General features: G+C 41.9%; 1 protein-coding gene across 1 annotated transcript; it reads left to right on the top strand.

Annotated features, from left to right (window-relative positions):
• Positions 1–1,160: 1,160 nt before the first annotated feature.
• On the top strand, positions 1,161–25,028 carry SLAMF1 (signaling lymphocytic activation molecule family member 1). The gene is made up of 6 exons (XM_008592694.1): positions 1,161–1,473; positions 10,811–10,817; positions 12,007–12,098; positions 15,756–15,826; positions 23,140–23,232; positions 24,764–25,028. The coding sequence occupies exons 1-6, from the start codon at positions 1,161–1,163 to the stop codon at positions 24,812–24,814; spliced, it is 627 nt and encodes a 208-aa protein (XP_008590916.1). The 3' UTR covers positions 24,815–25,028.
• The last annotated feature ends 232 nt before the right edge of the window (positions 25,029–25,260 follow it).

Raw genomic sequence — 25,260 nt, forward strand, 5'->3', positions numbered from 1 at the left:
CAGAGAGAAGTGGCTTGTGCATGCTTGCACATGTGTGTGTGGGTGGCTCACTGCTCTAGGGGCTCCGAGCAGGGAGAGCTGAAATTCAGCACATACACCATTCACCAAGCCCCATGTCTGGGGTAGGAGCACACCCACCTGGTGGAAGAAGTGCCTTTTTCTCATTTAAATCAAGGCTCTGGTAGTAAAGTCTCTTAGTTGCAGTACTTAAAGTGGAACCAAGGTCCCCTTGAGTCCCAGGCCAGTGCTTTTTTGAGCCTCTTTAACTGCCACCCCCTCTTGAATGTACCCAGGGTTTTGCGTCTCTCAGGCCCAGAGGCTCACCTGAATTCTCACTAATCCTAACAGCCACATGGGGCTTTCCTGCTGCTTCGGAGTGACTTCCCTATCTCAGGATGGGATAGGGAGCCCCATTTCTTTGAAATCATCAGGTGTCTTGAGGAGAGACAGCAATACCCTCTCTCACCCTTCCCTGCTCCAGCTTCCCTTTCCTTCACACAGTGCACACAGAATTCCTATGGCCTTCCGCCACGTACCTAACAGGGATGCTGGGGCCAGGTTGCCATGAGCACAGAGACCACACATCAGGCATTTTTCAAAACAGTGTAGATGCCGTACATACTGTCTTTTTGCTCCTATAAATGTATGGCCTTTGTCACATCTTGTAATCAAATTCTTAGTTTGGAAAATGGGTCTCTGCAGCCATGGAATTCTTCTCAATTCAAAGGAGGAGGCTGGATTTCAGAGTCAGACNACACACACACGTGTGCGCATGCACACCACAGATAAAATACCCCCACTAAAAAGGCATTCTTTTAGGTCTAGGAAGTAATACTTTAAACCAATAAAACCCATGGGGGGTTAGTTGCAGCAAACTCCACTGATAGAACACAGGAGAACAACCTGGATCAAAAACATCAGGAAGGGCAAGTGGAGCCCTAACAGTATTGGCATAAGGGGACAAAAACCAAATTCTTCTCTATTTTATCCCAAGGTGGTCCTGGGAAGGATGTAGTGTGGAGTGAGGGGAGGTGCAACGCAGTAGGTCACCAGTAGAAATAAATCACACTGAAGCCCCCTCAGGGAGGAAAAGAGCCATTAGGCTGTACTTTGTTCTAACGAAAAGATCAAGTGAGAATTCCAGGGAATTCATTTCAATGATGGCCCCCTTCCTCCCCCTCCTGACAGAGCAGGTCTCCACTCCAGAAATTAAAGTGTTAAACAAGACCCAGGAGAACGGGACCTGCAGCTTGATGCTGTCCTGCACAGTGGAGAAGGGGGACCATGTGGCTTACAGCTGGAGTGAGGAGGCGGGCACCCACCCACTGAGCCCAGCCAGCAGCTCCCACCTCCTGTACCTCACCCTTGGCGCCCAGCATGCTGACAATATCTACATCTGCTCCGCAAGCAACCCCATCAGCAACCGCTCCCAGACCTTCACCCCGTGGTCCAGATGCATGCCAGATCCCACAGGTGAGTACACTGGTGGTGACTAATGTGCCACAGTAATGAGCATGGGCTCAGTCCCCACCTGAGCCAGTTGTTCTGCTTCACTTTGGTAACAACACTCTACATTTTCCTTATAGCTTGCAAAAGCTTCCATGTGCATTCAGTGAGCACACTGTCATATTGACCAGGGAGGCATTATTATGAATAGTTTACAATTGAGGAAACCAACAGGAAATGATGGAGCCAGACCCAGAACCCAGGTTTCCAAGGCTCGATCCTTCTCTTCTGCCTCCCGCCCTGGCTCCAACTTGCAAGGTTGACTGGGTGAAGGAGCGAAGGTGGCAGGTCCTGACTCTCAAGTTCATCCCCCACTAATGGTGGGACAGTTCCATATCATCAATAAATATTTATCGATCACCTACCCTGTAGGAAATTGGGAATAGATATGATCTCTGCTCTCTAACAATGCATTGTAAAGATAAGGTACGAAACATTTGTTCAATAATGAAACACAGGATCTAATGAAGGGCCTCATTTTATGGAATGGACTGTGAATCCCACAGCAGGTTGGAGAGAGGTGGTATTAAGACCTGGACTGTGAAGTCTGGGGAATAATGATAAGTTGTACAGCACTTTACTATTGGCAAAGCACTTTCAACTGTACGATTTCTTTTGATCTTCACAATAACCTTGCCAGGTAGGTGTTATCATTCTCATTTTACAATTCAGGAAATTGAAGTTCATAGCATTTAAGTAGCCTCTTCAAGTTTCTTCAACTTCTAATAAGTGGAGTTAGCATCTACACCTAGATCTTCTGGCTTCTCTTTCTCTAGAAAGAAAAGCATCATTATTCTGTTACCAAAAGGCACAGAGAGAGCTCATTAAGTCAGTCCATCTCACCACTTGGAAACAAGATTAAACACTGACCCATTTCACCAACAGATCTTGTGTCCCTGCCTCAAGCAGGTTCAGGGACAGAAGGACCAGGCTCCTGGCCCTGCCAAGCATTGCTTATGCTCTGACATTCTCCTCTCTGTATCCACTGAGGGGAAACAGGAGTCATTCCAATGAGACTCCTGCCCATAGTAGGCTTGGTGTCTATGTGGAGGGCTTTCTCAAATGACCAGGGATGAGGGGGAATCCAGCCAAGTTATGCTCTCCTGCATACCACCTCCTTTCGCAGAGACCACCCTGGAGTATTCCCAGAAGGACTTCTGGGAAAATTCCAGCTGGCCTCCAATCTGCACCTAGGAGTTTTGTGGTGGACCTAACCCACTTCATGTTGCCTTTCCCAGCCACTACATAGCATGCGTCAACCATTTGTCCACCTGCGGATGTGTCTGGCTGCTTGTGCACCTTGCATACAAATCACATTCAGAGACATTCCCCCAAATTCAGACCTCCCTCTCTGCCCACGGTCATTAAGAATGTGTGACAGGACCAAGAAACTCCCAGCCACTACATAGCATGAGTCAACCATCTGTCCACCTGCGGATGTGTCTGGCTGCTTGTGCACCTTGCATACAAATCGCATTCAGAGACATTTCCCCAAATTCAGACCTCCCTCTCTGCCCACGGTCATTAAGAATGTGTGACAGGACCAAGAAAGCAGTGTTGCATAGTGAGTAGTTTATAGAACATGGCCCCAGAGGTCCTAGATCCAAGGCGGTCCTTTCTACTTACAAGGGTAAGTCGCTCAACCCCTCTGAGACTTAGATTCTTCACCTGTAAATAGTAACAGGCAAGGCTTAATTGTCTATGCTCCGGCTATGTGACATCTTCTTTAACCCTCACAGCAACCAAATAATGTCCATAGTATTAGCATTGCTGCTTTAAAGGTGAGAAAATAAAGCTATAAAAAGGTTAAGTAAAGTCACACACAGAGTAAGTGAGAGAGATGGGTGGTCTGATCCTGGAATCCTCATAAGTATTAGTGGAAGAGATAACACACTTAAAATGCCCTATAAACTATAATAAAAATGTAGTTTTTATTATGAAAACTACATAACTACTATTAAGTAAGTTTTTATTTTAAATGAGGAAGCAGTCACCCTCACCCCAGCACAGCCCTCTCTGGTTACAGCAGCCCTCTCCGGTTAGAGTAAAGACAGGGCACCAGATCTTATATACTGGGTTGTCCCAAAACAGAGGGAGAGCTCTCTTCATGCTCCTCGATGTGGTTTCACAAGAATTTAATCAGTGCATACCAAAGCCTTGCTATCCGTAAAGATAAGGGCAGTTGGCTCAGGACATTTTAAGGAAACACGTGACAATGTTCTTACCCATCTAAGCCACTCTGAGGACCAAGTACACACTATTGTGAACAGATTTACAGCATACGAAGCTGGCTCTTGTGAGGTGCGGAGGGACACAAAGCAGCAGAAACGTGGGGCCATGGGAAGAGCCCTGTCAGATCTCAGCTCAGGCATTAGGAGAGCCACTGGACATGAGGCAGCCATTGCCCTCCCTTGAGCCTGTTTCATCATGTGTAAAACAAAAAGGGTGGACAAGTACAGTCCCTTCCAGAGCTGATAGTCTATGACTCAGTTTGTATGCATATTAATAAGTTCTGCTTATAAAGGGTTGTTGAGGTGTATCAGTTTGCTAAGACTTTATAACAAAGTACAACAAACTGGATGAATTAAACAATTGACATTTCTAGTCTCTCATTTCTGGAACCTAGAAGTCAGAACAAGGTGTCAGCAGGATCAGTTTCTCCTGAGAGCTGTGGGGGAAGGATCTGTTCTAGGCCTCTCTCCTTGGCTTGTGGATGACTGTCTTCTCCTGTGTCTCTTCACACGTTTGTCTTCTCTCTGTGCATATTTCTGTGTACAAATTTCTTCTTCTTGTCAGGACACCAGTCATATTGGATTAGGGCCCATCTGTATCAGTTTGCTAGGGCTGGTTACTTAAATAAGAGAAACTTATTTTCTCACAGTTTTGGAGGTTAGAAGTTCAAGATCAAGGTGTGGGCAGGTTTGGTTTCTTCTGATGCCTCTCTCCTTAGTTTGCAGATGGCCACCTTCTCACTGCGTCCTTTTCTGGTCTTTTTTTGTGTATTCACATCCCTCGTGTCTCTTCATATGTCCAAGTTTACTCTTTTTTTAAGGACACCAGTCAGACTAGATTAGGGTCCAACCTAATGACCTCATTTCAACTCAATCTACCTTCTCACTGCATCCTTTTCTGGTCTTTTTTTGTGTATTCACATCCCTCGTGTCTCTTCATATGTCCAAGTTTACTCTTCTTTTAAGGACACCAGTCAGACTAGATTAGGGTCCAACCTAATGACCTCATTTCAACTCAATCACCTCTTTAAAGACCCTATCCCCAAATACAGTCATATCTGAGGTACTGGGGGTTAGGGCTTCAACATATGAATTTTCAGGGGGATACAATTCAGTCCATAACATCACTCTAATGACCTCATTTTAACTTGATTACCTCAGTAAAGACCTTATGTCCAAATAAGGATATCAACACAGGAATTTTGGGGTGACACAATTCAACCAGTAACACAAGTAGAGATCCGCCCCCACTGCCTTTGAGGATGGGGGACCACACGGCATCAGAACCAGGTCACAAGGCTGGTTTACACTATACTCTTCCCAGTACACTTGGTTGCCTAAACACTGAAAACAGAGTTTTATTAGTACTTTGATTTGTGTTTGCAGATGAATGCTACTAATTCTTAAAACGTTATGCTTAGTTTGGCAAAACACTTATTGAGGTTCTACGGTGTTCCAACATTGTGCTAGGTGCTGAGTACACAGAGATAGAAAGGACACAATCCTTGTCCTTAAGAGCGAAGACAGTTCTATAAATAAATAAGTACCATAGATTACATAGTGTGATAGGTGCAAAACAGAAATAAGTGCAAGGTAACAAAGAGAAAGGAACGATTAACAGCGTCTCAGGGGATCAGAGGGAGTCTCACAGAGGGCATAACATAAACTGAACTTTGAAGAATAAATAGAAATTACCCGAGCTGACAAAAGACATCCTAGGCAGAGGGAAAAGCGGGTGGAGCTGGTTCTTGAATTGTATTATCCTGTGGGTGATGGGCACTAATAAAGAGTTTTAGATAGAAGAGTAACACCACCAGTTTTGCATTTCAAAGAGAAAATTCAGTGATATAGAGAATAGACTGAGGGAGAAGAAAGAGAAACTAGTTAGGAGAAACACTTTACTCCAGTCATTCATCAAGAGATGATGAGGCCTGAGCAAAAGCAGTGACTGTTAGTTAACAAAGACTTTTTTCATGGGGGATATAAAGGGAATACAGCCCTGGGATGAAGTAGCAGGGTCTGAGGGCTTATTTATTTTACTTCACTGTCTATAGTGAAAAACTCAAATTGGCTAACCAAGTGATGAGACCAAAGGTGACATGATGTCAGCACTATCTCTCGACAGGACTCAAACTGCTGTGCGGAGACATATATGCTCCTTGAAATATTTTTTTAAGTGATCATATATTCATCCTCATTTCAATTGTCATCTGCATGTTTTATAGTAAGAAGCACTTTAATGTCTATTTAATAAAGCATCTTTTTTGCAAAGTCCAAATCCTAGGGTGCTATAAAGTACCCTGGCTAGGTCATGGGAAGCATGTTGATGTGGGTCAACATGGGAAGCATGGCTTCCATGGCTAGGTCATGGGAAGCATGTTGATGTGGGTCAACACCGGACAGTATGTGACTTGCTTCCACCCTGGCTAGGTCATGGGAAGCATGTTGATGTGGGTCAACACCGGACAGTATGTGACTTGCTTCCATCCTTAATGACTGTGTTCTGAGATAGTTATATCTGTACCGAAATGATTAATATACCACCTTAAATGATTCAACTTAAAAGGGAGTGCCCTGGAAGCTCATCTTGAAAAGGGGACCTCTTTCAATAGAATAGCAAAAAGCTGGCTCAGCATGTCTGAGCTACCCCAGTGGAAGAAAAGACTGACATCTACCAGTGAGCCCTGGAGACTCCCCCTTTCTAACAAGGCCATTTCCTCAAATAGGGAGCTCCCATTGTTACAGAGTCACCTAGATGTTCCATGCACTGGGGCAAGTTCCAGTCCATGGTCTTCCCAAACCAGCAAGTCTGATCACCATGGTGGGAGGATGGAACCTCGACGCTTATGGGCCAGAGCCTTGTCACATGGTCACACCTGCTACAAGGAAGGCTGAGAAATATAGTCCTTAGCTGTCTGTGCAGCCATGTACCTGGACAAGACTAGCATTACCATGCAGGAATGGGAGAAATGGCCCTAGAGGCACAACCAGTAGCCTCTGCAACACAATGCTGGACGGGATAGGCAGGTGTAAGGGATTTTTCTGGAAGCTGAGAACTCTGTAAAAATTTTTACTTGGATGGTCCCAGACCTTAAATTTGTATATGGTTCATGAGCATCCTTTCCCTGCCCCCAATTCTGAGTAGAAACTGCCGCCAACAAGAAGGTATATCTTAAAGATGGTTGACTTCCTCACAGAGTCGTGGGCCATGTGGCTGCCTTGCTGACAGAACCACATAAAAGGCAGGAAAGAGATCCGGTGCTCTCAGACCGTTACGTTGGCATCTCAGTATCTCCTGGGTGAACTACATTTGTTTCTCAGATTCTTTATTGTTTTCTTCTTTATCTTCCTTAAAAAATAAGGTTTGGGGACTTGAGGAGAGAGAGAAGCTTTTGTGTTTCTGTGGCAACAGACTTTCAGAGACAAAAAAGGCCTTCCGGCATTTTCTTTGGAGGCATGGCTATGTGCCAAGTTATCACATTTAAGCCACAGTCAGTAGAGGAGAGGACCACAGGGTGAAGACTCATGCAAAGTTCTCTGCATAAATGGAACGGAGTTCTCAACCAGGTAGCCTGCTCAGCTACCTCTGAGAGGTTCCAGGGGGAGAAATGTCCCAAACCTCTAGTTCAAGAATGTTCAGGTAGAGTTTCTTTGTGGACAGAGAATGGGGGCCTGTGAACCCAGGACAACCTTTGCCTCACTTCTGAGCATCCCCATCCTGAGAGGCCTCCTTACATGACTGAGCAAAAAGAGAGAGAGAGCTGGAGTTTCTGCCACAGGAAATAGAGGTTTGTAAATGGGAGCACAGGTGACATGTTCAAGGTGCAGACACGCACTTTCCTCCAGGCACCACTTTGTTATTATAGAGCATATGCCAAGTAGGTCATTGCTCCTTCCCTTTGACTCCTGCCTTGGGCCATTCCAAAGGTGACTTTGCATAGGTCTCCTTCTGAGACCTTCTTCTATTTAGCACTCTGATAATTCTGTAAAAAAGCATACATAACAATCCTCTCCCAGATCCATTCTTATGGCCTCTAATTTAATTTAGCTTAGTTCATCAAAGGCATATTGACTGTCCCCTGCCCTATATTGTATCAGGTGGCATGCGGGGTGCAAAAAAAGAATAAGATACAGGACCTACTTTCACAAAATTTGCTATCTAGGTGGGACTTTATACCTTACTAGGTAGAAAGCTATTATCATATTAAAAAACCACTATTGGACTTCCTCTTTGGAAGGGAACAGTATTCATTTAGGATAGTACCTTAATAAATGCTAGAAGGCAGAAAGGATCCCCCAAGGAATCCAAATGTGGGTTGGATGATTCTGTATGAGAACAGGGAAGACGTTGCTTGTACAGAAATAGCAAGAGAAACAGAGGGTCTGAGCCTGTCATATAGTGATTAAAAAACCCACAAAATTCTGAGTGTAAGGGTTTTTTTGTTTGTTTTTGTTGTTTTTTTGTGGAAACTGATGAAGAGACTGAACCTTGCACTCATGACAGCACAGAGTAGAGCAAGTGGAGCTACAAGAGCAAAGACTTAGAAAACCATGAGAAAATTATTCCCAGAAATTACAGAAATCTGGGCAGCCTGACCCCAAAAAGCTGTAAAAGTAGCATTTTGTCCATATTTATTCAAATTCCTAAGGGCATAGAGTTCCCGACATTTAGTTTCCATATAAATATCATAAGTAGAGAATAGCACCAAATGAATAAACACTAATTGTAAATACACATTATAGAAAAACTAAGTCATTAGCAAAGGACAGGATGGGGCTGAAGCATCTCTGGACATCAGTGAAGAGATTCCTTTGGACTTGAGATCAAACCCATCTTATTTTCCTGCCAATCAACCAACAAGAATCTACCAAGGACCTATTATGTGCCAAGTACTAGGACAGCTGCAAAAGAGGTATAAGAGATGGTGTCTGGCCTCCAGGTACCAACCAGCTAGTTGAAGAATTGAGGCTAGTAGAAGTAGTTGAAATTTATGGACTACATGATGGATTCCGGGCGTTTCTCTGGGTACTCTCCATGCATTACTGCACTGGTTCATCAGAACAACTCTGAACTGAACATGGTTATGATCATTTTACAAATGAGGAAACTGAGACCCCAGAGGGTATGAGTAGCAGATCTGAGGCCACAGAGCTGTCAAATGGTAGACCCAGAATTTGAATTTGTCTGTCTGGCTCCAAATACCATCACTGAAAATGGTCTCTACAGCAAAAATATTGTTGCCAAAACTCAGGTTCTAATACACACGACATAAACCACAGGTGCTGCAGGAGCCCAAGGGAGAGGGAAGAATGAGAGCTGGGTTGGCCAGGAAAGGTGACAGAAAGGAAGTGAGATTGGCTGGTGTCAGGCTGGGCAGGCATGGGGGACCACTGAAGGCGCAGCGAGAAGGAGGAGCAACGGGCCAGGAAGGGGCATGTGTTGGACGGAGGATGGAAAAGGAAGAGTCAGCTGCCCAGAGGGCTTTTGACTCAAGCGGTCTTCTAGGCATCACAGCCTGACACTACTTTCCTCGAGGTGGGCCCCATATCTAGAGGCTACAACGCACACTGCAAAATCTGCAGTTCTCATCTCAGCCATTCTGCCATCAGTGTTTTCTGTGACTCTAGTACACTTGTCTGAGTCTCAGTTTCCTCAACGTAAAATTAGTGGAGTAACATAAGCACTATATTGTACTTCCTTTAAGTTTTTTTTTAAAAAGTCTATGGTTCTGTAACTTAAATCCCTTGGTAGATTCATGTCTGTATGCAAAAACTAGGAGAAAAATAAGAGTTTATAAAATATCTTTAAGGACTATGGCTGAATTGTCTCCCAGATCTAGCTGGACTGGCAGAAGCTGGTCATTTATGTCATAGGAGGGCGTGGCAGACATTTTCAACCTCATGAGACCCTGGAAAAGACTGAGAGGGCTGGCGTGATCATGTCCTTGGAGAGTCAATATTGTGCCCCAGTCACTGTTAGGTGGGTAGGTGGGCAGCAGAGCTGTCAGCAGCAGGTGTGAGGGGACAGGAGAGAGGCTGACTTGGCAGGCGTTACTGAAGCAACTTTGTTGTCTGTGATTTTCCAGTTTTGGAGGCACCACCTTGTTTGTTGGTTTTATTTATTTATTTTTTAAATCTCAAATAAATTTGAGAGAAATACTATCTTTTAAAATGTTATAAATGGTTGGGATATTTATTCTCAAATTAGCTTTTGTTTTAGAAGTTCCCAAAATACATATGGTAGAAAAAGAAAGAGGAAATAGTCTCAAAATAGTGAGTGCTGCTATCACAGTTTGCAGAGTTGGTTCCATGGGCTGGTGAAATACGAAGCTTCTGCTGCTGGTTCTGCTTCTTATCATTGCATTTGGGAGGCTTCTCCATAGGTCTCTGGTGTTGACAGCATAAAGCCTGAATCAATCGATCTCTCTCTCAGACACACACCCCTGCACAGAGGGTTCTCAGCAACCATAAGCCATTCACAGCGATCATTCAGAGTAGAGCTGCTAACAGGCACCACCAGCCTCAGCAGCGATTCCAAATTTCATACTTTATACAAGTTCAGGAATCTTTTTAGAACTCTCTGCCTGTCGCCTAACTTTTTGATCAGATCACATGACTGTCTGTTGAAGTTGGTATCCAGCAGGGTTAATACATGTTTAATTTGGGGAAAACAATTTACAATCAAGGCGTTCACAAAGTCAGTGCAGTGAGATTCCTTGGGATAACTTGATGTATAAAAGTAAGAAAGAGAATCTTTTCAAATCCGGAAGGCACTTTCTGGTTAGCTATCAGGTTGGAGGCCCACTGGGCCTTGGTGGGATGCCTTTTATCAAGGCATTGAGACTTCAGTCTGTATCTTTGGTCAACTCTGTGAACTTCTGAATTGTGTCTGCCATCACTCTGTTCCTCTGTAACCCGTATATTCCTTCTTTTCAACTTCTTCCCAGCAAATCCATCCCAGGTCCGACAACAAACAGGCTAACTCCACAATCATCCTTATAAGTACCCTTACACACTAATGTGAACACTTGGTGTTACACTATTTAAGACCTTAGTGCTATTACTTTACTTAGAAGCCAAGTGCTTCAGGTTGGCCCCCAGTGTTCGTTACCCTGGTGTAACTTTCCCCAAGGCCATAAGCCTCTCTGACTCTCCAAGAAGTCTATCTTTAGTATTCAGCCATGTTTCTACTCCTAGGCCAAGCTCTAGTTCTTGAAGTTCTTTATGCCTGCTTTCTTATTCCATAAAATGGGAGTATGAGAGTATCTACCTTGTAGGATTGTTGTGAGGATTAAATACATCAGTACACATAGTGCACTAAAAAAAGTCTGGCCCATTGTAAGTACTCAATAATTGTCTATTGCTATCTTTTTGCAATAAACGTCTTCTTTACTAGGGCAATAAGTATCATTTACTTTTTTGCAAAGTGTTGCAACTGGTTCAAAAGGATTTGATAAAGTGGGTAAAGGAGAGGAAGCAATAAATTTGTGTCTCTGATTTTGAGCCTGGGTGATTGATACTCTAGGGCTAGTTTTAAACATGAGAATGATTGAGAGAAAAAACTATATGTTTTTCTTTCAGTTCAAGTCTGGTGCGTTTCACACAGTTATTTGCATGGGAAGACAAAAATAACACTACTATGTATATTTTTGAAAAAGGAGAGTAGATCTTTCTTCCTCCCAGTGTCTCATGAGAATGGCATGAGGGTATGGGGATGGCATCTGGAACCAGCATGTTCTTTTTTTTTTTTTTTTACCCAGAATGAATACAGGACTCATAGACATTTTAAAAATTGAGAAACTGGGCAGAGACATTGACTTAGGAAAGATGAAGATATGTTTAATTTTAAACATGTAGTGGTGGAGGTGAAAATAAAGCATTTGAATAGAAAAAAGTTTAGGGAAGTCAGGAACATGAAATTCAATTATAGTGAGAGAAATTAGGGTAAGAAAATAGCTATGGAAATCTCCAGTGGTCTAAAGATGATCTCTGAAACCATGAAAATGAATGTCTCCTTGGGGAGAGAATATAGAAGGGAAGTCAGGAACATGAAATTCAATTATAGTGAGAGAAATTAGGGTAAGAAAATAGCTATGGAAATCTCCAATGGTCTAAAGATGATCTCTGAAACCATGAAAATGAATGTCTCCTTGGGGAGAGAATATAGAAATAGAAAATGAGCTTGGTTTTCTCTCTTCTGTGTAGGATGTTCTGAAATTCACAGTACTTTTGAGATTTCCCTTTGACTTTTTTTTTCAGTATTTCCAAGACAATGGGGACTGTATGCTGGGCTGTTCTTAGGGGGCATCGTTGGTGTCATCATGATTCTAGAAGTGGTAATACTACTGTTGAAAAGAAAAGGTAGGTGTCTGACAATAAAGAGATTCTCATCAGACTGTCTGTGGTTATCGAGGGACCTCTTCTCACAAGTGCAGACCTGCTCTCACCACTTTGCTTTCTGTATGTGGCCACCTTTGCAAAAACACTAAATATACATATCCTGGGACCTTGCTCAATTCAGTCTGATTCAATATGTTTTGATCCCCTATACTAGGCTATGGATAAATAGAGAGAAGAGCTACAGGTGTCTAATGTGGGAGACATTATGCAGATCATTTTAATTTGGTATGACTAGCATTGCCGTACAGGCATGTACAAGATGCTGAGGGGGGTCTAGCCAAGAGGCTTAACAGTATTCACTGGGAACAGAATTCAGAAAATTCTTGGATCTTGTTCAAAAGTCCCCTGGGATGGACTAAAACCATTAATGCCCAATTATTCCCCTGCAGTTTATGTGCCTAGAGGTAATATCTCCTGGCCTCTTCTCCAAACTACTGATTCAATACCTCAGGGCAATGTGCTCCCCTCAGCCGCGCAACCACCGACCCACATTGGAGACAATGTCTTGACCAAGACCAGAACAAATTCCCTGGCTGGCATTCTCATGGTGAGGGTAGTACTTGGTCCTCACACCACCAAGGTGATGGCTGATCTCATTCTCAAGTAGATCAAATGTTATCTACGTGCGGTCTTCTTAGAAAAGGGCTTACCTCAGCACTCTGTGTTGGTTTTGCTCATATAAGAAAATCTAGATCAGAGCACACAGCTGCCCACTTTTGTCTCGTTTCCTACATCTAAGAGTTAGCTGGGGAGGAGGGATGGGTGATTCATATAGAAATTGTGTTGACAGCCTAAAGGGATGGGGGTGAAGTCACCACCTTTGGCTTGTATTATATGGAAACAGTGAGATACCAGGGATGAGAAAACCGTGGTTAACTCAACCACATTAACTTAGCTGAAATCTTAACTTCTCCACTTTCCTCAACTACATTCCACTCGTCACACGGCTGTGCTCTGAAGGGAAGAGTGCTGCCCCTCTTTCCACAGTTCCCTACACCTTCTCCGACACATGCCCATCCTCATCTCCAGTCACCATTGATTCCTCGTGAGAGCCAGTAACACACAAAACTGCCTCAATCTGTGGTAAAGTCTATATTTAGTTGCTATATCCTCCACAAAAACTTTGCTTGAAAGATTGTTGGCAGCTTCTAATGGTATCATCTTCAGAATGCAGCCTGACTCTGAAGGTTTTCAAATTGACTGTCTAACAATTTCATGTCCAGGAGAATATGCTGGTGAAGAACATGGGCTTTGGCATTAGGCAAGCTTACATTCAAATGCAGGCTTCGCCACTGACAAGCTGTGCGACCAAATAAATGGCAACCTCTCATCTGCAATGTGAGGCTGATATTTGTACTTCATGGTATTACTGTGAGAACTGGCAAGTTGATACACAGAAAGAACTGAACACAGGGACTTCCATAGATTGAAGGATGATAGATAGATAGACAGATAGATAGACAGATAGATAGATAGATAGATAGATAGATAGATAGATAGACAGACAGACAGACAGACAGACAGACAGTCGATACCTTCATTTTACAGCTATGGTAAAAGAAGAGACCCACTGAGATGACACCATTTGTTCAACGATACCTTCATTTTACAGCTATGGTAAAAGAAGAGACCCACTGAGATGACACCATTTGTTCAATACCGCACAGCTAATGATGGCTACAACGTAGGTGCTGTAATTCTAAGGCCAAGACCTTTTTCATTAGACTCTAAGACCTTGCTGACTTTGAACTGAGTTGAGGTGGCTCCTGAAAACCTGTTCTTGCTCTGGGGCAAAAATCTGAGACTAAATGATCTTGATCCAGTGGTCTTTTGAGCAGCAATGGCCAGTCTCACTTTTTCCTTCTGTCTGACCATTTAGGACTGTCCCCCCAATTCTAAATTTCAGCCTGAGCTGACCTACAAGAGTAAATGTACACACACACACACACCACACACACACACATGCACGCACACACACACACGCGCACACACACACACACACGTTCAGGATTCACCCTGACCAAAAAAATGAAGTAGGAACCACCAGGCACACTATGCTCGTGCCCACACAAGTCTCATGTTGACTTTCCTTGAATTCTTAGAACTTCCCCAGTGACTGCCCATCATTTCCTCCCCAAGAATCACACCTTATGCAGCACATTCCATCATGCTAACCACATATGTACTAGGCATCTTCCTTCCCAAATAAAAAATATGCCTCTCCTAAGTGCTGTTCCCTCAGAGACATGTTCTCAGTTGTTTTAAGAGCATAAATGAACTGATGTTAAAATAAGTTCATCCTAAAGACTGTGTGATTTTCTCTGGGTCAAGCCTCCATAGCCTCTGCCTGGACTTTGCAATCATCCCCCCAGAGGCCTCCATGCCTCAGTCTTACCTCTGACCAGCATCCTGGCTGCTGCATGATGTGTGCAAAGGACAGCATGCAACATTAGCAAGAATGAGATAGATCCACTGCACTAGCATGAAAGAGATCCTCAACACATTTTAAATGAAAAGCTCAAGTTACACAGAAGTGTATATAGAATGTCCCATTTGTGTAAAAAGAAAAAATCTATGTAAGTATAGGAAATATTCAGAACAGCACTGTCCACATGTGGCTATTTAAATTTAAATGAATTTGAATTAAATATAATTTAATATTTAGTCCCTCAATTGCATTAGTCATGGTTCAAGTGCTCAATAGCCACCTGTGGCTTGTGGCTATATTAGACAGTGCGGACATGAAATATTTCCACCATCTCTGAAAGTTCTATTGCACCCAGCTGGTCTAAAAGGCTATACACCAAACTTTTAAGAGTGATTAGTTCTGGGAATAAAATTGGGGTGGCTAATGGGGGAGAGGGACTTATGCTTTTTATTTGATGCATTTCTATACAATTTTAATTTTCATAAGGAGAATGAATTACTCCTATAATTTCAAGAGAAAAAAAACTGGCTAAAAATGAAAATATTCTGCAATTTGTTAATTTCCACAGACCCTAAGCTCTGAGCAAAATTTCCAGATGGTGGTCAATAGATGATGTTGTAGCTTTATTTTCCAAATAGTCTCAGGTCGATTGTTCCTACCCAAATCTGCCCTCTCCCACACCACCAAGTCCCCCAGAAATAGGGAGGTGAGAAAGCTGCAAGTAAAGCAACATGCTACCTGCTGGAGAATTCAAAAGAGGTATAGATAACTAGCCATACCCTCAAAGAACTTAGAATCCTATTAGGAGACAGATATGCACATCAAACAATGGAGATTAAAATCATTAAATGGCACATCAAAGAGAATACACCTAACACATATTGGGTGTTTACTATGTTCCAGGCTCTGTTCTAAACACTTTACAAATAATATCTCATTTAATTATCACAACAGCACTGTGAGGCAGATATTTCAAATCCCATTTCACAAATAGGGAAATAGTCCTAGAGATAAGGTAACTGATACAATATCATATAACAAATGTGCAGGGGATTTGGGACTCAGTGCTTTTTTCCTATAGTACTCTTGGGGAAGGTGGGTATGCGATGGGGAGTAAAGACCCAACAGCTGAGCAGGGAGTTCATGATTGGGACCAGAGGGAGATAACCACTATGGTTTCTTTTCCCCAGGTAAAGCAGACCACCAGCCGACAACGGAAGGAAAAAGCTTTACTATCTATGCCCAAGTCCAGAAATCAGGTGTAAGTTCTTTTCTTTCTTTGGGACAGACCTGTCATGTTTCCCATGGGATCCCTAGCCAGTCTGACATCCATGGTTCTGCATGTGTTCTAGAGCAGAGAAAATTAGGGAAGCAGAAGCAAGGAACAAGAGCTCTCCCAAAGTTCACTAAACTTCAGTGTCATATGGGACTGTTTATTATTTGAAACAATAGAAACCACTTGTGTAATCTTCTGGTCATCTGTTTCTTCATAGGAAAAATTTGAGAAATCTGGAAACACATGATGTATGACTCCTTCCAGCTCTGGCGTTCTAGGAGTCTACAGTTACAGGAGTAGTTTACAGTTCCATGTTACCGAACTCTTTCCTTCTCTAGGAAAATGGGTGCAGGCTAGAGGAGAGAGGGGATTTGGAAAAGCTATTGTGTGATGTGTTGGCCTGATCCAAGTTTAAGCATTTGCAAAGAGCAAAAGGAACAAGGAAGGGAGGATCTTGAGAATTCTGTCTGGAGTATGGTGAAGAGATGGAAGATGATACGTAGACTGGAGATGAAAGAAAGCAGAACTGTGCTAGAGCGATCATTGGGGAGATGATGGGGAAATGAGGCATGATGAAGAGAGTGATGGGGAAATGAGGCATGATGAAGCTGAGGAGCAGATACGCTACATGAGACAGAGAGGCTAAAAGGATTGTGGTTGGATATGAGGATATTGTAGCTTCTCGGACATGAAGACATTTTTAACTGACTTATATGCCAGAATCTGACCATCTGGGCTGGGGGTGGGGGCAAATTCTGGAGTAAAGGATATGAAGATAATGATAGCTTTGATTATATCTTGGAAAATTGCATCAGATAGCAATAAATGCAATTCTGAAAACCGGGAGACGGACTCTTGGACAAAGCTCTTATTTCTGCTGACCCCTAGTGGCCTGGAGGGTTTGCTAGGCAACCCATTACCACCCCACCCACTTCCTTTCCTCTGAGAACCAAGCTCCATTTAAATATATGAGAGTCCAAGAAGTAAATGCCCTCACCCTCACATTTACACATTTAGGTAACCAGGTTCATTTTTACCATGGTGTCTTCCCTATGCACTCTATTCCATGCTACTAGCATGCCTCTTTTTTACTGTGAAGTATGACGTTACAAAAAAAGTGCACAACACATACAAGTCAGCTCAGTGACTTACTCTTAAGTGCAAATCTTGATATCTGGTAAAGTAAATTTTCCTACCTTGTTTTTCTTCAGGAGTTTTTGGCTATGCTTGTTCCTTCATACTTTTGTATGCATTTTAGAATCAGCTTCTCTGGTACCACTCAAAGAAAAATAATATCCTATTAGGATTGCGTTGAATCTACAGATCTATTTGAGGAGAAATTATATTTTTCAGTATTGAGTTTTTTAATAGCATGAAACTACCACACAGATCAAGGAACAGAATATTGCTGGTACCTCCAGAAGATCTGTGTCAACTCCCAATCACCACTCCCTCTCTCCTCCCCAAAGATAACCACTCTCCTGACTTCTAGAAACACAGTTTAGTTTTCCCTTTTATAAAACCTTATAAAAATGAAATTTTGCATTATTTTTTGAACCTATAGTTCACAGATATGTATGAATATCATAAAGGTAATATTGAGCAAAAGAAACCAGACACAAATATAATAAAAAATAAGCATTTATTTTTGATGCTTTATAGAATATCAGTATATGAATATTGTAGAGTTTATTTATCTAGTTGACTATCTATGGGCATTTGGATTTTTTTCAGTTTTAGGCTATTATGAAAATTGCATCTATGAACATTCATATGCATGTCTTTTGGTGCATATGTGCACGTATTTTTGTTGGGTATGTACCTAGAAGTAGAATTACTGAATCATATAGTATGCATATCCTCAAATTGACTAGATAAGACCAAACTGTTTTTCAAAGTGGGTGTAATAATTTACTTTTCTATCAGCTACACATGAGAATTTCAACTGCTACGCATTCTAACCAACTCCTGGAAGTAGAATTACTGAATCATATAGTATGCATATCCTCAAATTGACTAGATAAGACCAAACTGTTTTTCAAAGTGGGTGTAATATTTTACTTTTCTATCAGCTACACATGAGAATTTCAACTGCTACGCATTCTAACCAACTCCTGGTATTACCAGTCTTTTAAGTTTTAGTCATACTGTTGGATGTGTCTTACTATGGCTTTAGTTTGTATCTCTCTAATTATTAAGGAAGTTGAACAACTTTTCATATGTTTATTGGCCATATTAAAACCCTCTTTTCTAAAGTGCCTATTAAATCTCTTGCCCATTTACCTTTGAGTTTCAGACTATTTAATGGATTAGTATAAGCTTTTTATATATTTTGAATATGAGCCCTGATAGAGTTTGGATGTGTTGTCCCCTCCAAAACTCGTGGAAATTTGATCCCCAATGTGGCAGTGTTGGAAACTGATTGCATCATGGGGCGGATCCCTCATGAATGGATTAATGCTTCCCCTGGGGGAGGGGGGTATTAATGAGTGAGTTCTCGCTCTATTAGTTCCCATGAGAGCTTGTTGTTTAAAAGACCCTGGCACCTCCTCTCTCTCTCTTGCTTCCTCTCGCCATGTGATCTGCTTGTATCCCTGGCTGCCTGCCACTTTCTGCCATGAGTAGAAGCAGCCTGAGGCCCACGCCAGATGCAGCTGTCCCAGAATCATGAGCCAAATAAACCTCTGTTCTTCATAAATTACCCAGTCTCAGGTAATTCTGTTATAGCAACACAAAATAGATTAATACAAGCCCTTTGGCAGTTATATGTGTAGCAAATATCTTCACCCATCTGTGGCTTGCCTTGACAATTTCTCAGAGATACCTATTGTTGAGAGAAGTTCTTATTTTTAGTGTAGAACAGTTTAGTAATCTCTTCTTTTATAGTTAGCAGTTTTTCTGTCCTGTTTGAGAAATCTTTCTCTGTTCCCATGTAATGAAAATATTCTTCTATCATCTTCTAAAAGCCGTGTGGTTTATCTTTCATGTTTATATCTGCTATATACCTGGAAATGATTTTTGGTGTATGGTGCGGGAGGGGTCAAGTCTCATTTTTTCCATATGGATATGCTATCAGCTGTTTATTGAAAAGATTGTCCTTGCCCCACTGCAGTGTCGTCTTTATCATAAATCAAAGGTCCATATATGTGTGGTCTGTTTTGATGTTATCTATTCTGCTCCATTGATCTATTTGTTTATACTGTGCCAGTGCCATACTGTCTTGATCACAGATTTATTATGAAAGTTGATATCTGCTAAAAAGAATTTTCCCATTTGTTCTTTTTCTTCAAGAGTTCTTGGCTACTTTTGTTTTTTGAATTTTTATATGTATTTTAGAATCAGTTTGTCAAGCTCTCCCTCCCCCAAATCCTGCTGGAATTTTAATTAGGACTGCATATATCAATTTGAAGAGAACACATATCCTTTTACTATCGAGTCTTTCAATTCACACAAAAATAATATATCCCTTTATTTAGATCTTTTTTAATTTCTCTAAATAATGTTTTATATTTTTCTTCATAAGAGGACTTGTATTTCCTTTAAAATTTTTTTCCACTTGCTCAGCTTTCATACTTTATAATTTATCACTTAGCATTTGATAGTTTGGGAAACTATCATCAGTGTTATCTTTTAAAAATTTTTTAGTTTTCAATTATTTGTTATTGACATATGGAAATACAATTAATTTTTGTATATTAACCTTGTATCTGCAACATTGATAAACTCATTTACAAGTCCTAGTCATTTATCTATAGATGATTTGGATTTTCTCTGTGCACAACTGTATTATCTGTAAAAAATTAGTTTTACTTTTTTAATTTACTATTCACATAACTTCTCTTGCTTTTTCTTGTCCTATTTTACTGGCAGAGATGTCCCACACAATGGTAAATGGAAGTGGTAATAGTGGCATCCTTGTATAGTTCCAAATTCAAAAGGAAAGCTTAATATCTCACCATTAAGTATGATTTTTGCTAAAGTTTTTTTTTTGTAGTGGCCTTTTTCTATTGCACTAAGAATATTATCTTCTATTCTTGGTTTGCCAAGACATTTTAATCATGAATTGATGTTGAATTTTATCAACACTCTTTCTGCATCTGTTGAGATAATCTTACAGCTGTTTTTGTTTTGTTTTGTTTTGTTTTGTTTTTTCCCCTTATTTATTTGTGGCTATAGTGAGCTACACTGATTTTCAAAAGTTAAACCAACTTTGCATTCCTAAAATAGAAGCAATTTAGTCTGGTTCTTTTTAAATGTTGCTGGATTTTATTTGCTAATATTTTGTTAAGGGTTTCTCTCCCCACCCCCCAACTTATGTTTCTGAGTAAAATTGGCCTTTAATTCTCCTTTCTTGCAATGCTCTTGTGAGGTTTTGATATCAAGATTATGCTAACCTCTTAAAATGAGTTGGGGTGTGTGTTTGTTTCCTAGAGCTGTCATAGCAAATTATTACAAACTTGGTGGCTTAAAAGAAAAGAACTTTATTCTCTACCAGCTCTGGAGGCCAGAAGTTCATAATCAAGGTGTCAAGGTGTCATGTCGGCAGGGCCACAGTCCCTCTGAAGGCTCTAGGGGAGAGTTTCTTCACATCTTCCAGAATCTGGTGGCTCCAGGAAGTCTTTGGCATTTGTTGGCTGACAGCTGCATGACTGTGATTTTCGCCTCCAGTTTCACATGACTTTCCCCTCTCTGTGCCTCTGTGTCTTTTCCTTTTATATCTCTTATAAGGACACTTGTCACTGGATTTAGGACCCACCCTATTCCAGGGTGACCTCATTTTGAAATTCTTACCTGAATCACATATACAAAGACCTTTATTCCAAATAAAGGAAGAGATTCTGAGTGGACTTATCTTTTGGGGGCCACAATTCAACCCACTACAAGGTGAATTTCCTTTTTGTTACTTTCTGGAAATGTTTGGCTAGAATTAATCTTCTTTCTTCCCTTAAATATTTGGCAGAATTTACTGGTATCTGAGACTGGGAATTCACTGCTATTTGAGACAGGAGTTTTTTGGTGGAGGATTTTTTTAATTATATTTTTATCATTCCATTTTCTCCTCTACTATATGAGGAAAAATTAGTAATTACTCATACTAGTAATTAAACAATTTTTTTTCTATTCTTTTAGTGGCTACCCTAGAAATTATAAAATACATCCTTATTGAAGTGTAATATTTACTCCTTTCCTGGATAACACTTTAACTCCACTGTAACTTCACCTATTTATTTATGTGCCATTTTTGGTCATTAGGGTAACTGAATATATATATATATATAAATATATATATATATATATTTTTTGTCTTTTTGTCTTTTTTTTCATGTCCGGCAACGGATCGCAACCCTCAGTGTTGTGCCCGTACCGGACCGGGACCGGCAACAGGATCGCAACCCTCGGTGTTGCCCCCGCTCCTCACTCAGCCATTGAGCGGGAACCGGTCTGTATGTGGGATCCGAACCCTCGGCGGGAGCGCCGCCGTGCTTCCCAAGCAGCGCACTGTACAGACAAATCAAATTCCTCTTCCATATGGCAGTTCATTTAGTAAGTTAAGAGAAAGGTCATGTCCCACCTTGAATCTTCTTTCCTCCCAGTTGAGTTTTCCAGATCTTTAACTCTTTTATCAGATGACAAGATTCCAAATTCTCTTGTATTAAAACACATCTGGTGCAGTTTCAAGTCTTGCTCTGTGTCCAGGGAGAGTGAAGAGCAGCATCATTCTATGACCAGTGTCCCCAAAATGTGTTGAAATGATGACTTCACTATCGTAAGTGATGTCATCCCCACCTTACAGGGATGTGGTCTCAATTTACCCTTACCTGACTTTGTCCTGATATTGTGTATTTTAATTCATTCAAAGTAATATCAAAAAATATAATCTCAAGGTTGTTTTTTTTTATGTGTCCAGCATTGTTTCATGAGGGATGCAAAGAAATATAGGCTATTTCTCAAGGAATTTATAGTTTGTATGGAGAAACAATGTGTAAATATATTTGGGTATTTTAAATACAGTGTACAGTTGCCATAATGTGTGAATTAGACATTAAATACCTGAGGAATTTAGGTAAAGGACAGGTCATTTTAAGTTGAGGTAGACAAAGAATAATGATAGGAAGAACATGTACTTAAGTTGAAAGACTCTGGTGGCACTGCTGGCTGTGGTAGTCCTGGCATGTGCACATTAGGAAAGTACTTAATCTTTTCGAGCTTTAGCTTCTCGTCTGTAAAATGTAACAACAGTATCTAACATATGTAGTTCTTGTGAGGCAAGGAGAAGACGTATGCTAGGGTGAGTAAGAGCAGGGGCAGCAGCGTGGGATGGAACAAACTCTGCATGTAGTGGGTGATGTGAGAGAGACATGTTGCTTTGCCTGCCGCGGGTTTGTCACTCCTCTTCCCCTGGGTGATGGAGCCTCAAAAGATTACTCAAAGCCCAGCTCTTCTGAGCAGTGAGAAGCCCCGAAGGGGTTAATCTCCCAGAACCCTCTAGAGAGAGGCATTCCTTCCATTTGGGAAATTAACCATGAATTGGGGTTCTCTTCCCACATTTATTCTCCAGACCAGGAAGTTACAGGAAGGGAACATAGGTGGGGTTATAGTTTAACAATATAGGCTGGTAACATTCAGTAAAACAAGCAAAATGACATTCCATAATGTGATTTGCAAGAAGTTAAGTGATCCACCAACAAAAGCTTGATCTTAGCAAACATTCTCTCTCCCTACACAGGTTCCCAGTATCTTTACATATCAATCAGTAACCTGTCTGTCTTTGAGCCAGCAACCTTGTTGTGTTACAATTCTTTATCTTACAAGAGAGACTATAGCCTGGGGAAAATTTCCTGTCTTTTGCAAGATCAACATTTTATACGTACTTTTAAGAAGTTAGACTAAACCTGAATCTACAAGAAACTAGGCCCTGTGAAATATATTTGCTTTATAGTATACTCCACAGAGACAGACTAAATTCTAAGATCCAGTCCCCTTCAGCTGCCCCTTTAAGGGCCACACCAACTTCGACTCTCTGTGAGGAAGGCTTTTTAAACACCTGGGAAGCGTGAATGAGGCTACCTTGGGAGGTTGTGAGACCCAAGATGTCACTCAGGGAGTCCAAGCAAAGCCTGGAGAATTGAGTTCCAGGGAAGTTGGTGGAGAATTCTCACCTGGGAAGGAGGCTGGATGCAATGTCCCTAAGGAGTTTTCTAACTCAAGGCTTCTTGAATCTGTGCTTCTCCCTGGGGAGAGTAAGATGGGAACTAGCTCTCTGCTCAGCTAATCTGCTTTCTTTGCTTCTCTGGTAGCCTGTTCAGAAGCAACCAGACCCCCTACCACCTCAGGATCCCTGCACCACCATTTATGTTGCTGCTGAAGAGCCTGTCCCAGAGTCTGTCCAGGTGAGGCGTCTCTCTGTGCCTCCTCTCTGTTGAGAGGGAATAGGCAGAGGGATGGAGGAGAAGTGTTTGTTTGTTGAGATGAAGTGAAACAGATTGATGACTGGGGAAGGTAGGCCACAGCCAGCAGGCAGCTAGGAGTATCTGTGGCGTTGGTTTTAACAGCTTCCTCATGCCTGCTCACATGGGGTCATGGCTCACATTCCATTGGCTGGTGTTTCTCTGAGAGTCGTCCAAGGACCACATCAGAATCAGCTGGCATACTTATTAAAAACAGATTCCTGGGGCCTTTCATCTAGGAGTCTGTTAAAACAGAAGGCCTACAGAGAGTACTCAGGGACCTACACATTAGAAAACAACATACACCAGGTGATTCAGATGCATACTTAGGTTTGGGAATCATAGTTTGAGTCCAGGAGTTCTCAACTGCAGCTGCAAAACAGAATCACCAAGGTAGCTTTGTAAATGCTCATGCCTAGACTCCCTTCAACCCCGTTTAATCAGAATATTTAGGGGTGGAGCCCTGCATAGGTGTGAAGTCTAGAGGAGAATACGACACACAACACAGAATGAGACTCACCTCTTCTAGCCCACTGCAAAGTCAACATGGACTAAGTTTACTTCTGACAGGAATGCTCCTTTTACTAAATGAACAGAAATAAATTCTGAAATCTTGGCTCCAGTCAAGCTCTATTTAACAAAGTATTTTAGGAAGGAGCCCAGCTTTAGAGATGCACAAAGGTCACAGAAATGCCTACACCTACCTCTCTTCTTCAAAGCTTCTGCTGCTCACACACCCAAATATGCCTGGGCGGGTGCCCTACTTCGAGATGAAATAGACCTTCATCTGCGGTCTATTTTCAGTACATTACCATATCCGGGAGGGAAGTAAAAATATAAATCTGACTTCAAAAGCTTTTAAAAATAACATAGATTTTAAATGAAATTTATGTGGGGAAGGAAAACAGTATGTTATATTTCACATTTTACAGCAATACCTCCTAAACTCCCCATTCCCTCCTCTTTCTTTCACAGACTCTCCTCTCCCCTTGAGAGGTCCTTGTCTTCCCCTCTCCTGCCCTTCCTGCTGCAACCACTGCTCCCCTCTCCCTTTGGGTCTTGCTAGCCCTTTCAAAAACTCGATAATTTAGAACTCTCTTGGCTTCTCCAAATTTTGCCCATGACTTACAGCAAAACAAATGGTTTCCCTTACAAGGGAAGGGAAGGGAAATGAGAGGGCAGAGAGGGAGGCAGGGCACTGAGTGCCAGTCCCCAGATCACTGGGGACAGGGCCTGTCTCCCCGATGATATGCTTATGCTTAGAAGGGAGCCGTAGCGCTTTCTGCAGGCAGGGTAGCAGTCTGGGACCTGAGTATTGCCTCCAGCAATGTCCCGTCTGTGACAGACCCTCAGAAGTAGCTGTGCTACAGGATCTCGGAGGCCCTTTCCTTTTCCTAAGCAGTGCTGTTTCCATTTGCAGCCAGTAAAGCTAGTTCCCAGTCCCTTCACTCATGGACTTCTGCTTTGCCTCCAGGAACCAAATTCCATCACAGTCTATGCCAGTGTGACACTTCCAGAGAGCTGACACCACAGATCCAGTAGAGAGACTTTCTGAAAGAAGATGGAAGAACCAAAATAAATGCTGAACTTGGCCCCAGGCCCCGAGTTCCCTGTGACAGACAGTCTACACATCTGCACCCTTCTTGGATCAAAGTGATGTTTCTTCCATGTACACCTGTGAAATGGACAAGGAAGCAAGACTTCCAAGCATTTAGCCTGCACTGCAGTGGACACAGGCATAGAACACAGAGCTACTTGATAAAGTTTTGCATCTTTGTGATGTAACCAGTGACATGGATAACGTGAGACCAGACTTCCAGGCATTTTGCCCTTTGCTGGGATTGGATAATAAAAACCAAAGACAGAAAACCAGAACATCTATCTCAGACAGCAGACCATGAGCCATAAAGTCTGGAAGAGTTTACATTTTTGCTGTTTGTTCTGGGAACTAATCCTGATAACCTGCAGACC

Source organism: Galeopterus variegatus, unplaced genomic scaffold (genome assembly GCF_000696425.1).
Source record: "Galeopterus variegatus unplaced genomic scaffold, G_variegatus-3.0.2 Scaffold8194, whole genome shotgun sequence".
NCBI lineage: Eukaryota > Metazoa > Chordata > Mammalia > Dermoptera > Cynocephalidae > Galeopterus > Galeopterus variegatus.